Here is a 17,946-nt window from a genome sequence, read left to right as displayed (position 1 = left end):
AAACCTGTTAATTACACAGAATATGTTAATTAGTTAGGATAAACAGCAATGCCAGCCGTTAACTGTATCACCTGGGAGCACTTCAGACAAAAATGTGAATATTTTTGGCAAAATAACCATTTAATGCAAATTGACTAATGTAAGTACGGAATTGCTAATTTTAAAATCTTTATACCGTAATCAGTTTTGATTTACAAGTGTACAGTAGTCCCTCGATTATCGCGGAGTGAAGGGGCCATGCCCCATCGTGATAAATGAAAAACTGTGAAGTTGGGTTACAGTAGTTCAAATTCAGTAAACTTTATTGTCATGAGATGGAGTGAGATTATGTACACAAGTAGTAGTTGTTTATTTTAGTATTTATATACAGGCATATATTAAGACGTTTAAAACCCTTCCCACACTCTTGCAACGTTCTCAACATTTTTCAAAACTCTAAAACCTTTTAAAATATATCAATTTTAAATTGGTACTCACCAGAGAGGATGAATTATTAGCTGACCAGGGATGACGATGAAGGTGATGAAGATGAGATTAAACCAGGGGCTTTGGCTTCGTCCTTCATAATGAAAGTGTGAGATGGCATCTTTTTCCAGAACCGGCCCATTTCGTCCACGTTACAACCTTGTTCAGACCTGTAGACCCCGGCTCAGCCATCAGATCTTTGGACTCGTGTTAACAAACTTCTCCACTCCTGCTGTCGGCGAACGCAGCCTCTCCGTGCAGAGAAACACTTTTTAATCCAAATCATTTTTGAAATTTGTCGAACATGCCTTGCTGGCACTGAATGCAGTGGTTCAGCGGTTGAACCAGGTGGTTGAAGGTCCAGCTTCGTGTTGGTCTACATTAACTGGAAGAAGCTTTTCTGCTCCGTTTATTAAACTTAAAGTCAGAGTCTAAAACCATCCAGAGGTTTGTGACAGACAGGCTAAGATATGGCTCAACAGAGTCAATAAGATGGAAATGAGTTGCAATGAATTCATCATGACTGTCACCGTGTGAATGCAATAAGTGTTCACGCTGCATTTTCACAGTCTAGTTTCTGTTTATGTTTGCTCTTTTGAACAAACCTGCCAGCCTCTCTCTTCATCCTCTTTAGTTTTTATCTTATTGTTCAAGTCCGGCGTCCTCCTACAGTGATGGAAACCATCTGCATACATCTTATTCCGGGCTGTAAAAGATGCCCCCGACACATTCGGCCCTCTTTGTATGGAAATGGAGGTTCGAGCTTTCACTTTCCAGCCACTGGCCTTATCATCCCAGATAGACTGTTTCCACGTCCAAGTGGTTTCCCAGAAGTGAGCAGAGTCTGGACACGTTGAGTCCGCAGCGCCGCCGGCTGAGACGGGGATGATGAGTTCATTGCAACTCATTTCCATCTTAATTCTAAAGAACCAGGGTGGCGTTGGTCGGTTGACGCAGATGCCTCCGAGGAGCGTTTGTAAAAGCACGAGCCTGAAACGAGAAGCTCAATCCCTGATGAATCTGACTCACTGATGCACCCTCTGTACTTCGTCTGAAGCAGGCGGACAGACGAGCGCCTCACGTCGGAGCGACTGCTCAGGTTTCCGCTCAGGTGGATTCGTCCTGATCGATACTAATATCCAGCGTTTGTTTTCACACTCGTGTAAAGTTCACACCAACCTTTGAGGTTTAAGATAAATGCAGCTCTAGTGTCACTCCTGGGATTAGGACTATTTAGATTTAATGTTCTTACAGAGATTTGAATAAATGAAGATGTTTGAGTTGGAACGTTTTTCTTTCTTCTTTCGGCTGCTCCCTTCAGGGGTTATCACAGCGCACAAAGACTTGGTTATTATTTTTTACACCCGATGTCCTTCCTGACTCAACCACAGACCACCGAGCTACCACAGCCCTCTGTGTGGAGCAGAGAGCTGCATGTAGGGCGCCCGGGGGAGCAGATGGTGGGGGGTTAATGGCCTTGCTCAAGAGCCCAGGGTGGAGGCAGGTGTGAGTGTTTTTGTCTTTCCAACCCACATTTTGATGATGTTGGTCCAGGGAGTCGAACCAGCGGCCTTCTGATGACAGGCCCACCTTCTCTAACCTCTGCGCCACCACTCCCCCTTGAGTTAGAATATGTAATATGTTTATTTAAATTTCTCCAGTATGGATTAGCAGACAAAAGAGTCGTCTCCAAATAGTTTATGGTTAAGTTTGATTCAAATGTGTCTCATACGTTGATGCTCAGAGGGCGTGTTGGGGATCAGTCTCAGCTACTACCACATCAAACTTTAGCTCAGTAACTGTTTGCTAAAGTCAATTCGCTTTAACTTCTCTTCCAGTGGACTGACTAAAAGTCAGTCGGTTGATTATTTTCTGAGAGTTTCTATAACATCCGTGCTAATATTTTGCTAACAAACAATAAAAGCAAGCACTCCTAGATTTTAACTCGGCACCCCTGAAAAATAAACCATAATTAAGACTGTGTAAAGAAACTGTTCTCAAACCCAACAAAGTTAAATCAAGTCCTCTGGTTGGTTTCTTTTTATTTCAAAACGTTTCATCCTTCATCCAAAGGACTTCATAAGTCCGAGGAGCTGCAACAAACTCAGTCCCATAAGTGGCTTACTCGCATAGTGGGTTGACCAACCAGTTTTATGGTGATGAGATGGTTTCTGGAGTCCGCCCTCTCCCCAAAGTCCTCGCCCGCTATGTGAGTAAGCCACTTATGGGACAGAGTTTGTTGCAGCTCCTCGTACTGATGAAGTCCTTTGGATGAAGGATGAAACGTTGCAACAACAAAAGCAACTGTCCAGAGGATCTGACTCAACTTTATTGATTTTTTTTTACCTGGATTATTGAGCATGAACTTTGATGTCCTCAAACCTTAGATTCACCAAAATATTGAATAAATTTGGAATAAAAATGGAATAAATGATGACGCTCTTAAAAGGGCCGGTAAAATCCTTGATGCCATCTGTCAATCAGTCCAGTAGGCTTGTCAGTGACTGACCAATCGGCGATCTCAATTTGTCCCAAAGGTAAACTCCCCTTACCTGCAGGAGCTCCGCCCCCTTTTCCTCCGAGAACTCTGTCTGTGTTTTGCATTAAGAACGCTTTGTGATCAGAGGGATTTAGTGAAAAATAATAAGTAAAAATGATTAAACGTTGTCAGTGGAGAACATGTAATTCAAACGAGCGTTACCCTGAGAGTTTAGAGAGTGGAATACATTTTATTACATTTGAAAAACTTAGTCTGGAAAAATATAAAAGATGATAAAGTCGTGCGGCCGACCTCACGATCAGCTGAATGCAACAGTTATAAACAGGAAGTACCACATGTTCATCTGTACGAACGTAACTGCAGGTAAATCCTCCATTTTCGTCATAATTACATTCTATGCGTACTAGTTAAATTAAAGGTTAATGTTTGAAGCTAGTTGTGTTTGGCTTTGTGTGTGTTATATGTAGATATATGTTGTAACTTCTGGTTGCGTAAGTTTAGTCTTTGCTTGTTATGATCAATTAAAACTAAACTGATGTTGTACAAAGTGTTTATTAGGTTGTGTAATGTAAAGTGGAGGGCTACGTCTGTAGCATCTTAGCTAGCACATCTGTATTGCGGGCCGCTAGCTTAGCGCTACTTCTTGTTGCTCTCTAAAATAGTTATTGAATCATGTGTTTACTTGCCCAGGTAAACGTAGATGTTTAAATACCTGTTAAAATACACCAGAATGCAGGAAATGGCATTGAGTTTTTTTCAAAATGTTGTTGGGGAGGACCCCCAGACCCCCCTACCAGTATGTCCCCCCACACTTTACAAATGCTTCTGACACCAATGGCACTGCGTTGATCAAGCCATGAGCCGTTGTCTTGTAGTGAACTTAATCTGGTGTCACGACTAAGCCTAAGGTCAAAACCCTTGACCTTAAGAACCTTGTGGGACAGGAACTGTCATTTTATTGATTTGAATCCAGAAATACAGGTTCACCCATCCTGAGACTTTCTTTCTTGAAGATTCAAGTGAAAAGAACACTCTCTTTTTATTATCATTACTATTTTACAAATGTTGATAATCAAAGTGTCTTAGTTCAAACCATTTTAGATGTTGCAGTGAACTAATCAATTTTATTAACTGTGTAATGATTTTTTCTCATGCAAAGTTAGAATTCATGTCAAAGCTGTTACAGAGTAATTATGCCTTTTCTGATTTCTGCCTTTGAATGAGCAAGTGTAAGTTGGTCCAAGGTTGGAGTCAAACGCAAAACAAGTTGTTGGAACGAACTGTCATGTTTTTAGAATCCTCTCAGACATAAATATAGAGGTTTTTGCACCTGTTTCTGAAACGCGCCAAAACAAAACTCTCTCTGTCTGTGAGAACATTTCTGATCTTTCCATAACAATTCTTGCTGCATTCTAACCTTTTACGTCACAAAACACACCCCGTCTGGTCGGTTCTGGCCAATGGGAATACTCCCAGATGGACCGGAAAAACAGCTCTTTAAAATGTCGGTACTTCCTGGTCTACTCAGTTTTCTACTAAGTTCTGTTAGAAGTTCTGGGATGGTGCTGGAACGGTTCTGGGACAGTTCTGTGCAGTTCTGATGGAGTGCTGTTGGAGTTCTGCTGGATACACAGCTCAACCAGTTCTGTGAGAGAAGCCCAGTTCTGTGAGAGACGGGATGATCCTGACATGACAACAGAGCTCTTCCGAGTTCCATGGGATTATAACATTTTCACTCGCCACTACTTCTGACGATTCACAGCATCCTAAGGAGACGCTGGACAGGTAGCGTTAACGGAGCTCCATATCTGCTGATTAGTCTCAGAAAGGTAATGAGTCAAGTTTCCTACCAAGCGTACCGGGGAGAGCTGGGTTCTGATGGAGAGTGTCAATTCTGGTGAACACTTCCCCTCCCATACCATCTTTACTCCCTTTAACTTCTTTCCCTTTAAACTTTCCTCTCAAGTAGAAATTCTTCCAGATATTTTAGAAATGTCTGTGTAAAGTGCTCATCCACATCCGTGTGGGTAAAAGATCATAGTTGTACAGTTTTCATAAATGTCTGTGGTGAAGCAACGGAAAAATCATGGCCGTATGATTTTTCCCGATTGATTGCTTATGTTGTTATTTTCATAATTTGCCAAATTAATGTAAATGTTTGATGTTAAACTTTGATTCTGTAAATAAATGACCGCATTCATTTTGATGGGTCAAATATAAATGACGTCTCACGTTTGCATTTCATTAAATTCAATGCACGTTTTATTCAGTTCAGAAAAATGAGGAATCCGCGTTAATTGATGAATATATCTGAGCATCTGTTCATCTACAGTCTACACTGGGGGCTGAGGCACCCTGAAGGTCAGATTCTAGAATCGCCACTGGTCAAATCTACAGATACTGAGGTAATATTGTGGTAGTAGCTGAGAGTCGTCCACAACATGTACCGAGCGTGAGAGCTGCACGAGACTGTGTGAAAAGTCACTTTTTAAAGGTTTGACTAAAACAACGCTGGTATTCCTACACCTCTGGTGTTAAAGGTGGCGGGCGATATGCATTCCTTCAAGGACTGCCGGGCCTTTAATTGAAGCAGCGGCTGCTTACGGGAGCGTTTTTAAGAGCGTGACCGATGAGACGCAGTGACTCGACTCGGCTGATGCTGTTTGAAGGTTCTCTGTCAGCACCGACACGTAACATGAGTGGCACCGCTCTGACTCATCAGCCGGCCGATTGCTTCACGTCAGCCCCGAGTCGCCCCGACCCGACCCGAAGACTGTTCGTCAAGTTTTTAATGCAGAGGAGTAAAGATCCAGAATCTCCCCGCTCGGTCCTCTGGACCGGGTGAGGCCGAACATTGATCTCGGTGGCTTCATCTTCTCTTTTGTTTGCCCCTGCAGTGGCAGACAGCCGAACGCTGCCCGTGCACCCATTAAGCCCCCGTGCTCCATAAAACTCGGCGCTATAATTCAGAGCGTGTCTGGAATTGCGGAGCTGACAGCAGCTGTCCTGGTGAATCAGAACTCAGATGAACGAGAAGTCTGGACACGTCGCCCACTAATAAACTGGGCTTTGGCCCACAGCCTCGTTCCTTTGAGGAGCCCGGGACCTCGGGGCAGGGCAGAGGCTAGTCCCTGTCTAACGTGCACGCAGCTCCTATTGATCCAGCTGGGATTGATGTCCTCCACCGGCTGATTTAGCTGCCTCTTCTCCAACAGCCTGCTCCATAGCTCCTAAAATGTTGGACTGAGTGAAATATTCAGGGTCTGTCTTCAGGTTATAAAGTGTTTCGTCTTGTCTTTCACTCTGGGCCTTTTTCACGTCGTACTTTTCTGCCTGTAAGATTTTCAGCCTCAACAGAGCGAAGCAACAGCAGTTTGTCCAACTTTTTGGAAACCGACTACATTAATCAGCGTCCGTGTTCTAACGAACGTCACCACTTGTCTGAAATGTTCCTCCTTTATAACTTTTACTTTCATCCTTAGCTTCGTGCTCCGCTCTCCAACTGGTTGAAATTTAGACCGGATGTAAATGTTGATTCAGCGTTCACACAGTTCTCGCTCATTTTAGTGATTTTTTGTTTTTTCCACTTTGTTCGTTCGAACGTCAAAACTTTTTCAGCTCGTTCAGATGGGTGCTTTGACTCTTGAATTTTGTAACTTTTACACTTTTAGACTTCATTACAAAGATTATCTTCATAGAAACACATTGACAAATCCAATAAAAAAAAAAGTTTTTCTTTGAAATCTGCTTTAGCAAACCCACTCTGCCTTTAATTCAATTCAATTCAATTCAAAAATACTTTATTAATCCCAAAGGGAAATTATTTGTTGTTGTAACTCGTTATCCTCATTTCATTAAGAGACGTTATAGATGCTGATTTCTGTAGGCAGGAAGGATCTCTTGTAAAGGTCCATCCCACAGTGGATCCTAAGAAACTGGCTGCAGATCAGTCCACCCAGACTCGGCTGGCCTCTCTGTTCCCCCGGGCTGCAGGACCGCCTGAATGCCGGGCAGAACTCCTCCCAGCAGTCTGCTGAGCTCCTCATCGCTGTGGACAGCCAACTGTAGGTGCCGAGGGACGATCCTGTCCTTCTGCTGTCATGAGCCGTGTTTCCTGCTAGTTCCAGGATCTCAGTGGTCAAGCACTCGAGCACAGCTGGCAGGTAGATGAGAATGCATCCACAGAACATCCTTTTCAACTCATTTGAGATTTGGGGCTGTAGTTGAGATATTATTTGAGCTTTTGAGATGTTAATCAGCTGCTGTTGTTGTAGAAAACTGCCTTGTTGCCATGGTTACGCATCATAACAAATGTCCAAAACTAAAAAAGTTTCAGTAAAAATCCTTCCAGCTGCACAGCATCTGACACCAGAGGAAACAATCATCCAAAAAATGTGATTTACATCCGGAAAACCAGGAATTAAAGTTTCCAAAAGCAAATTCTCAGAATGAAAGTAACAGAGCTGCTCCAACATGCAGCCACCTTGAGTCTTAGAATTTTAGGTAGCTCATCTACCATTATACTGCTTTTAGCTAGCCTTTTGTTACTTAACTTTTTTTTTGCTTTTAGCTGGCCTTTTTGATACTACAATTAGCCTTTTGCTACTTTTAACTGCTAGCTACCATTCTTTTGTTAGCTTTTTGTTACTTGCTACATTTTACCTTTAGTTAGCTTTTTGCAAATTGTAGCTGTTAGCCAATTTTTTTGCAACTTTTAACTATAGTCTTTAATCACTTGGCATGCCATTTAATACTTTAAACCCTTTGTTTATTTATGACTAGCCTTTTGATGCAATTAGCTATTAGCTACATTTGTGCTACTTTTTGCTAGCATTTGGTACTTTTAGCTAACTTTTTTGCTTTTAGTTGGCCTTTTGATACTACACTTAGCCTTTTGCTACTTTTAACTGCTAGCTACCATTCTTTTGTTAGCTTTTTGTTACTTGCTACATTTTACCTTTAGTTAGCTTTTTTTCAAATTTTAGCTGCTAGCCAATCTTTTGTAATTTTAACTAGTCTTTAATCACTTTTAGCAGGCCATTTAATACTTTAGCTAGCCTTTTTGTTTATTCATATGACTAGGTTTTTCATACAATTAGTTATTAGCCATGTTTGTGCTACTTTTTCTTGCCTTATGATACTTTATGCTTCTGAATATTTTTACGTTTTGCTAGTGTTTTGCTACTTTTGGCTTTCAGTTAGCGTTTTGCTCATGTCAGCCTTTAGCTAATGTTCGGCTTCTTTTAGCTTCAACAGCTCAGTTTCAGCGAGTTTCAAGAAAGACATTCAACTTCCACTTTTTTAGGTTTCTCAAAATTTGTCAGTCCATAAAATTTTTATGGAAATAGCACTTTTTATTGTATTTGCTCCTAAATCAGTAAAATATCTTGCCCAATTAGTCAAAACTAAATGTTAGTCTCCATTTTGCTTTTTTTTAAAAATTCTTATTATTTTTACAAATATAAGATTTTAGTTTTAGGTTCCATGGATAAGAACTGTCACATTAAACATTTTTCAGTCGGGTCATCTGGAAAGTTTCAAGAAACTGTCCAGATGACCCGACTGAAAAATGTTTGATTGTATACCTGGATTATTGAGCATGGACTTTAACTGTCAAATTAGTTTGGCGTCTTCAAAGAGCAAGTGGACCTAGATGCAGAAACAAAATGATCAAGTCCAATGAGAAATGTGGTGGGAAAGTGTTTTAGTTCGCCTCCGATGTTTTGTGTGCATCCCGTGTCCGACAGTGCCTCTGATTTGTTTGCTCTGCTGCAGCTCTGCTCAGAAACGCAGAGGCTGAAAGCACAATACGAGAGAGATCCTGATGCATGCTCAATAATCCAGGTAGAAAAATAAATAAATAAATAAATAAATCTGGTCCTCTGGACATTCAAAAAACAAAATAATTGTAGAAACGTTTCGTCTTTCATCCGAAAGACTTCTTCAGTTTCTACAATTTTTTTGTTTTGTTTCGTTTTTGAATGTCCAGAGGACCAGACTGAATTTTTTTTAGAATACGAGAGAGAGGTGACGTGGAAGAATCCTTCAGCTTGTTGCTCTTGTCATGAATGCAGTGTTTGTTGCAGAGTTGAGAGGAAGAGGTGTCCATTAATGAACACTGCATCGTTCATTATCGCACCACTATCATCACTTGCCGCTAAACACCGTCGTTTGTCGAGGCTTGGTGCTTCAGTCGTACAGATAAGCGGAAGAGGAATGTTTGCTGTATCAACACACACGGCACACATGCAGACCTGTGCAAACCAAGTTTATTTTTATTTAATTTTGTACATCTCAAATGGGCCATGAGGGGAGTGGTAGCATTGCTAGTGTTATCAGGCAGTTGCCAGTGCATCCAATGGTCAAAATTGTGAATGATGGTCAACGGACACAAAGGATGCCTCATAGATGCACAACATTACCAGCAATTGACATTTTGATTGGTATTGCATTTAAATTTAACAGAAGTCATCTAAAGGCAACTTCAGTGTTAATAATTTCATTCCTGTTATGATTTGATATAAACACTTACGGGACATTCTGAAATGACGGTTGGTAAAAGTTGAGGAAACCAGCGGATTGTGTTGGATTGTCACTTCGCCTCATATTCCAATCCTGAGCAGCTTGTTGGTGACAGTAGGAAGGAATGACTCCATTTTAGCTGGTAGAAAGCCCACTGCCTCACCTGGCTGGGGTTTGAGAGGACGAGACAGACAAATAAAAAATTAGTCCTGGTGGAGTTTCTGGGTGGGGCGTGGGGGGGGGGAGGATAGGTTAATAACAACAGATTACAACTGTGGAGAGTTGGTTCATAAAGACAGCAGCAGAGCGAGAAAAATCTGGTCAGTTTGGCCTCCATCAGTCCAATCCTATAGGAGCAGAACCCTTAGGAAACCCAAGCCCACTTTAACCATAGGCTTTATCAAAAAGGAAAATCTTAAAACTGGACAATGTGTCGGCCTCACAGACAGAAACTGGAAGTTGGTTCCACAAGAGAGGAGCCTGACAACTGACAGCTCTGCCTCCCATTCTACTTTTGGAAACTTTAGGAATCACAAGTAAACCCTCAGTCTGAGAGCAAAGTGCTCTATTTGGAAAATGTGGAACAATAAGATCAAAGTTCATGCTCAATGATCCAGGTAAATAATCCAACAAAGTTAAGTCGGGTCCTCTGGGCGGTTTCTTTGTGTTGAAATGTTTCGTCTTTCATCCAAAAGACTTCATCGTCCGAGGAGCCACAACAAACTCAGTCCCATAAGCAGCACACTCATATGGTGGGCCAACCAGTTTGATGGTGGTAAGATGGTTTCTGGAGTCCACCCTCTCCCCCATCGACTCCTCTGAGGCAACCATGGCCAAAGTGGTTCAGAAGTCTTTTGGATGAAAGACGTCCAGAGGACCTGACTTAACTTTGTTGGAACAATAAGATCTTCAATATAAGATGGAGCTTAGTTGTTGAACGCTTTGTCTGTTAGAAGTAAGATTTATTTCACTCTAGGTGATTATTGTGTGCATGAGGTGATACCGAGAGGAGAGGAATAATTTTACTAATGCTGTGGGGAGTACAGTGTTACTCCTGGTATCTGGTTTCATGGTACAAGGAGGAACGCTGGTCCATTTCCCTAGAACTGAAATGAGGTAATGCAAGGAGATAAGTGTTTGTATGGCTTTAAGTCACCTTGGTACAAGAGAACCTGACAGCACAGGAGTACACGGGTGACATCATGGCATCATGTAAGACACATTTGATTTGATCTTGTCCTTGCAGGCACCGGTTTCATTGCACTTCTGATTTTTTTTTTTTTTGTCGGAGTGCTAAAGCTGCCTGTACGGTACCTGCAGCAGTTCACAAGTCCAGTCACCACTTTCCACAGCTGTTCTTTATAGGATACTGTTGGGATTCTCTGCTCAAGATAAAGTATAATTTTCCCACTAGAGGAATGTTTTACGTAACTAACTCTCATATGAAGTCGTATCAAATGACGTTTGTTATCATTCACTCAAGTATCTGTCGTCTACGAGGAGCAGATAGTTCCTTCACAGCCGAGAAAGCCAAAGGGAGGAGAAAAAACATTATTGATGACTCCGAGGTAAAATGCTTAATTTGCACCGTCTCCAACCAAATTATAACTCATATTGAAAGCTGCTGAATTTGCATAAATCTCATTAGACTACAATGAAAGGGGTTCATAAATCGTTATATTAATTAGTCATTTTTGCCACCTTTTCATAGGAAAATGGGGTGTATTAATAAAACCGGAGCGGAGTGTGATTGTAAAGCCTAATTGGTCGTTCTTTAAAAAGGCTTGGTCCACAAGTGACAGGCCTGATTTAGTTTGGGTTCACTTCTTTTGTGGGACTAAGTTATGTGAGGAGGACTAAAGGACATGCATGTCTACATTCAAAGTTCACATGATCCGTTTTGGCGTCTTTTTCCAGCTATAGACTTGTCTTCAGTAACCTTCAACAATGAACTGGTAATTGAATGTCTATATCGGCGGGGATTCTCAGAGGTCAGACTTTTAGTGATGTTCAGCTCCTTACTTCCCCTCCTCTGTCTGAGCCCATGGTTGTCGACCAGAAAAAGGTTGGCGGCTCGAAGTATCTTTGTGTCCTGGATTGATGGAGTGATGATGAGATAAAGCAGGATATATAAGAATGAATTAGGGCCTCCTGCGCAGTAATGAAGGTGTTGCTCTGGTCTGTTGTGTTGAAAAAGGATTTGAGCCTAAAAGCCAAGCTTGCATTCTAACTCTCACCTTTGCCCATAAGGTACAGGTCATGACTGAGAAAACGAGATCCTGGATTCCAGTGGCTGAAACTGGTGTGCTCTGTGGTTGCTGGGCTCAGCCTTAAGATGAGACGAGGAGCGTCGTCATTCAGGGGTCTCGGAGCAGAGCTGCTGTTCCTCCTCACTAAACAAGAGTCAGTGAAGGTGTTTCAGCATCTGACTAGGTTGTCTCCTGGACTCCTCTCTTTGAAAGTTTTGAGGGATGTCCCACTGAGAAGAGACCTCAGAGATCTGACCCAGAACTCGCTGGAGAGGTCATGAATCCTCCTGGATACATGAGATGGATCGGGATGTCTGTTGGACTGTAATATCTTTCATGCCTGTCATAAAACTATGGTTAATCCTGATTTTGTTTTTTCCATGAGTTTCCCCTGCTGTTGATTCATATCGTATCGATCAGTTTTTTTTTAGTTAAAATAGAAATTGCAGCAGTTTAAAGCTACCAAAAATGTGAACTGCACGATATCTAAACCTGAGATCATCCCACAACAACGTTCTGGTCCTTGATGTCATGTATAGATCATCCAAACTGGGAAAAAAAAAACCCTCCAGCTTTGATCCTTGAACTGGTCTGAATGGTACTGCCTGTGATGAATGAAGCACATTACCTGCTGTAGTTTTAAATAAAAATGCCTCTCGGTGTTCCTTGTGCTTTCATGCTGTGTTAAGTAAGGCGGCCCTAAGGTGTAAATGAACAACATTTGAAAAAACGGAATTACGCCCCGCTTGTATAATAGTAGAGGAAACACTGAGGTTCATTCGGGTCTTTGGGGCCACTCTGGTCACATGGATGAAGGTCTTGATTGGCGTGAAACCGGCTGGGTATCAGACCTAAAGCTCCATTACAGGTTTTCTAAAGCTGAAATCTGAAGCCTCCTCCTCCGTTTAAAGATGGTTTCTCTCTTTTCACATAGGCTTCCTTCACCCCCCTCTCAAACATCTGTCCTCTTGGTCCAAAATGAACATTCTGGTCCTCAAAGAGTGCCCCTTATCCTTGAGGTGTAGGTGAACAGCTGAGTCTTGTCCTGAAGAGCTGGCTCTCCTGTGTTGAACCATTTGTCTGAAGAAGCCGTTTGGTTCCTCCAATATAGAGATCTGGACATTCCTCGCTGCACTGGACTGCAGACACCTAGTGGTGTGTTCAAGACCACCTAACCTGAAACCAAGTCAAGACTAGGACCAAGGGAGGGTGAGACCAAGACCTTGAATAAAATATATATTTTTAATAAAAGTTACATACTGCAACTTTAAGTTTGCTTTTGAGTGAATATACCAGCTTTTATAAATTTTCCAAGCTACATAAAGAAATCAGGCATTCAGTGACCTAACGTCAGACTCAGGACCAGGGATAACCGTATAGTTGCATTAAGTATATTCTTTGTGATTTAAATAGACCAGTTTTATAACTAATAATATGGCAGACATCTTCTCCCGTGCCCAGCCAGTGTTGCCAGATAGTCGAGGTTTTCCAGCTCAAACATCTGTTAAAAACCGCCGCATCACACAAAAATCCGCCCAATCAATGTATTGTTGCAGTATATTTACTGTTTGAACATGAACACGCATCAGTACAAGTCGAGGTAATTTAACAATATGTGGCAAAATGTAACAATCCAACAAAATCTTCCCAGAGTTCCCAGCAAAATCAGAATGTAAACCGCCCAACCTGGCCACACTGGGAGCGACGTGTGCGAGTGAAAGGGGGTGGGCGTGACAGTGGTAACAAAAAATTTATTTAGCAATGAGTGACTTTATCACTTGGATTTGTATCTGTACGTTTTGCATCCAATCAAAACAAAGATGTTCACAAATGAACTGGGCAATATTCTGGCAATTTCGTGATATTTCCACAGCTGTGGTCTTGGAATAAAATCCCGAGTCCTCAATGTCCGAGACCGAGACCAAATGCGATGGAGTCCGAGACGAGACCAAGACCATCAAAAAGTGCTCTTGAGACCGGTCTCAAGACCAAGACCGGTCTCAAGTACTAGAACACTACAGACACCGCACCACTGGTTTGCAACTGATGCACACAGAAAAGGCTGATTTTCTACATTTTGCTGCTCAGACCAGAGCCACATGGCTCGCTGTTTGCTTGTCACAAACAGAATTCAAAGGGAACACAACAGAAAATGCACCTATTTTCTTGCAATTTCCAGTTGTAAACTGTTGCCACCCAGTGAGAATACCCAAAGATGAGTCCTGCCGCTCGGCGGTGGGAGCTCATCTAGGCTGTTTGTGTTTGCGGTCTCATCACTCTCAGCCCATGACTATGGATGAGGAGCGATCAGTTTGTCATCAGCGAGTCGAGTTGTTTCTTTATCTTCTGCTAATCTTCGACCTTCTTCGGCAGGTTCATCCATAACCAAGCTCACGGCGGTTGATCCAGAGGGGGAGCCCCTCATATTTGGAGTTTCGGGAGAGGAGGCCATGAGGTATTTTTCTGTAGACAGAAACACCGGCGTGGTTTGGCTCCGACAGCAACTCGACCGAGAGGTACCGCACAAACACACACCTAACACTGCACACACATTAACCGGAGCAAATGTGCGAGGTGGAAGCAAAGAGGATTTTGAAAATGGGTGATGAAGAGTAAATTATGGGATGATGAAAGAGTCGTGAAAAGTGCCGCACCATTTACAAGAGATGAAGCGCACAAAGGACTTAAAGTTCATGCAGTTTCTAAATCCTCCTTTTGTTTTGGGGCCTTTTGTTGCACTTATCCTTTTCATGACATTTGCATGAAAAGTTGATGCCGGCGTGCTTCTGTCTCCAACAGACCAAGTCCGAGATGCAAGTTGAGTTCTACGTGAGTGACAATCAGGAGGTAGGAGACGGTGTTTATTATGACAGACCCTTACTCACGCCGGCGTCCTTAATACAAGCTGACCGCACGTCACCTACATGCATCAAAATGTTTTCTTTCTTCGCTTGCCTTCTCTCAGCCTCTCCTTTCTCTCTTCTGTGACACCTGTCTCATTCAGAGCAGTTTGCTCGCTCAAACACGCCGACATTCAACCCACTCTTCCTCGTGGGTAATCTTTCAAACGTTCGCTCCGTCTTCTCTTCCTCTGATCCTCGGCTTTGTGTTGCCTAATGCATATTTTCACCAACACGAGTTATTTCCACCCTCAGGTAGTCAGAGATATAGTAAACATCCAGATTGGAGACGTGAACGATAACGCTCCGAGCTTCCACGGGCAGCCGTACAGCGTTCGCATCCCCGAGGTAAGGATGGCAGAAACAGTCAACTTAATTGCATCCGAGGAAATGAACTCTGATCGAAGTGTATTATTCTTCCTTATCTGGTGAGCACAACCTGCGGTCCCTGCAGGGAACTAAAATTTAGATTTTACTAAAAGGACAGTTGCTTTGTGAACGTTAAAACGAGCAGAGAAACCTTTGAACCGTTTCAAGAAAAGACTCGACGTCTCCTCAAACCCTCCACCTACAGTTCAGTTTGACGTCTGGCTATTCACCTGAACTGCTCTGGGGGCCACCGTCACTGAAAGCCAAGAGCTCAGGGGCCCGACATCCAGCACTTGTTGGCATTAAGTTTGTTTTATGGTTTAAAATCCAGTTTTATTTAAAAATGAACTCGGACTGAGCTCACCGTGGGGATTCGGCCCCCAGCTGTACGTGTGGTCTAGGGGGACGTTTTGGACATTTTGAAGTTGAGTTTTGTGGAAAGGTTGTGAACAATTAAGATTTTTGTTTGTTTTTGTAGAATCCTCTTTAAACTAACTCATTTTGGCGGAGACGTTTAATTCTGACAGGAGGAATGAGCGAAGGGCTAGCCTGAACATGCGTCCGTTTTCAGACGACTGTTCATTGACATCAGGTTTTAGTTTTTAAATAAATAAATAGTTGAGTGACTTGGAGGATTTCTTCTAAATGTGTGCAGCTTTCTCACTGCAGTGTCTTCTTCAGGGCCCCTTGAACATTTCCAGAGACTCTTGGTACCTGGAAACTAAATGCAGATTTGTTTTGTGCACATATAAATTAAGATTTTACTCCCCTCATCTTTTCTTATTTTTTATTTCAATGTTTGGTAAAAAAGTGGGTACCACTTTACAATAAGGCTCCACTTATAGATGGCTAATAAATAGTTTATAGATATGTTATTCATTCCTCTATAAACACTTTATAAATCATTAATAATTGTTCATTATGCATTAATTAAGGGCGACAGAGACAAAACTGAGCAGTTTCTTGCCAAATAGTGAGACAAATCTGTTGATCTATATCAGGGGTCTGCAACCTGCGGCTCTGGAGCCACATGCGGCTCTTTGGTTCCTCTGCAGCGGCTCTTTCAAGCTTTGACCAAAACTGAATTGGTTGTTATACAAACAACAAAAAAACAACTGGTTTTAGTGGTTTTCCTGTCATTTATTTTGCAAATATGTGAATATTGGAACAAGTACAAGGAGTAAAACTTTAACTTTATGCTTTATTTCTATGCTCAATTCATTTTTCTACAATTAAAAGAATTACCTAGGTTTGCATAGTTCATAGTTTTTATTAATTAAAAAGAATCTGGTAAAAATATAAATTATTAGTAATTTTATTTTTATGATGTCATCCCTAGTGGCCACAAAAGCCCCTTCCAACAAACCTAAAGTGGCCCACGGGCCACCAGTTGATAACCACAGTTGTAGCATGTTGTTGTGGCTCTGAACACTTTTAATTTAGTGAACGAAGGAGTAAAATGGCTCTTTTGATTTTAAAGGTTGCAGACCCCTGATCGATATATTTAATCTAGAGTTGTTATATTAAACATTTCAAACAAACTTACTATCTTGTAAACACAATAAGAATTTGTAACCCTCATTTCTTTAGCATATTATATACCATACCATACCATACCATACCAATTTATTTATATAGCACTTAAAACAGCAACAAGGCCAACCAAAGTGCTGTACAAAAGAACCAAACATGCACAGCAGACAGGAAAACATAAAATAGAAATACAGATACAAATAGCAGCAGAAGCTAACTAAAATGGCCAACAGAGTAGAGAACAGACCGGACCAAAACAAATCACACCGTGTTAAAGGCAAGCGAATAGAAGTGGGTCTTCAAGCGAGACTTAAAGACTGAGAGTGTGGGAGCCTGCCGGACACTCAGTGGCAACTCATTCCACAGTCGTGGACCTGCAACAGAGAAAGCCCTGTCACCTCTGAGCTTACGACGGGTTTCTGGGACTGAGAGAAGCATCTGGTCTGCTGACCTCAGAGAGCGCAGTGGGACATATGGCTGCAGAAGATCAGTGAGATAGGATGGGGCGGAACTGTTCAGTGATTTAAAAACATACATGAGAATTTTGAATTGGATCCGAAGGTGAATGGGTAGCCAGTGCAGGGAGGCCAAAACTGGCGTGATGTGCTCTCTATAGCCTGTACCAGTTAAAAATCGGGCTGCAGCATTTTGGACCAGTTGTAGACGAGCAATGGAGGACTGACTGATTCCAAACAGAAGTGAATTGCAGTAATCAAGCCTAGATGTTATGAAGGCGTGGATCACTGTCTCGAGGTTCTTTTTGTTGAGTATAGGCTTCAGCTTAGACAGCCGTCTCAGCTGAAAAAAACAGGATTTGACCATCATGTTTACGTGACTGTTGAGTTTTAAGGACGGGTCCATTATCACCCCCAGATTAGTGACCTTTTGTTTCTCTAGCGGGGCTAGAGAGAATAGGTCAATGTCATAGTTCACGAGTGAGCCACTGGGATGGAACAGCATGACTTCAGACTTCTTCTCATTGAAGCTTAAGAAGTTTAAAGCCATCCAGTCCCGGATGTCAGCCAGGCAGTCAAGAAGAGGCTGAAAAGAGTGTGTGCCTCTGTGCCTCAGGGGGAAGTAAATTTGGCAATCATCGGCATAGAAATGAAAGGGTATGTCGTGTTTGCGGAAGATAGCACCTAGTGGCAGCAGGTATAAAGAAAAGAGAAGGGGACCGAGGATGGACCCCTGCGGTACCCCCCACTGGAGTGCGGTCGATGCCGAACTAAAATCTTTGATATTGACACAGAAGGTTCTGTCAGAGAGGTAGGACCCAAACCATTTAAGGGCTGACCCTGTGATGCCCACCCACTGCTCCAGTCTAGAAATGAGGATATTGTGGTCGATGGTGTCAAAAGCAGATGTAAGGTCCAATAGGACAAGCAGCACAGAATCACCTGCGTCTGTG

At 42.3% G+C, this 17,946-nt stretch overlaps 1 protein-coding gene across 1 annotated transcript in view; it reads left to right on the top strand.

The window, feature by feature from the left end:
* Nucleotides 1-17,946, top strand: part of cdh23 (cadherin-related 23) — a 275,500-nt gene that overhangs the window by 37,961 nt on the left and 219,593 nt on the right. Inside the window, exons 3-5 of the mRNA XM_037677972.1 lie at nucleotides 14,110-14,252; nucleotides 14,536-14,583; nucleotides 14,892-14,984. Of these exons, the coding sequence (XP_037533900.1) occupies nucleotides 14,110-14,252; nucleotides 14,536-14,583; nucleotides 14,892-14,984 (284 nt within the window). The remainder of the gene's footprint in view (nucleotides 1-14,109; nucleotides 14,253-14,535; nucleotides 14,584-14,891; nucleotides 14,985-17,946) is intronic.

This window comes from Nematolebias whitei, chromosome 1, assembly GCF_014905685.2.
Source record: "Nematolebias whitei isolate Nwh7 chromosome 1, NemWhi1, whole genome shotgun sequence".
Classification (NCBI taxonomy): Eukaryota; Metazoa; Chordata; class Actinopteri; order Cyprinodontiformes; family Rivulidae; genus Nematolebias; species Nematolebias whitei.
This window is presented reverse-complemented; position numbering and strand designations above follow the sequence as displayed.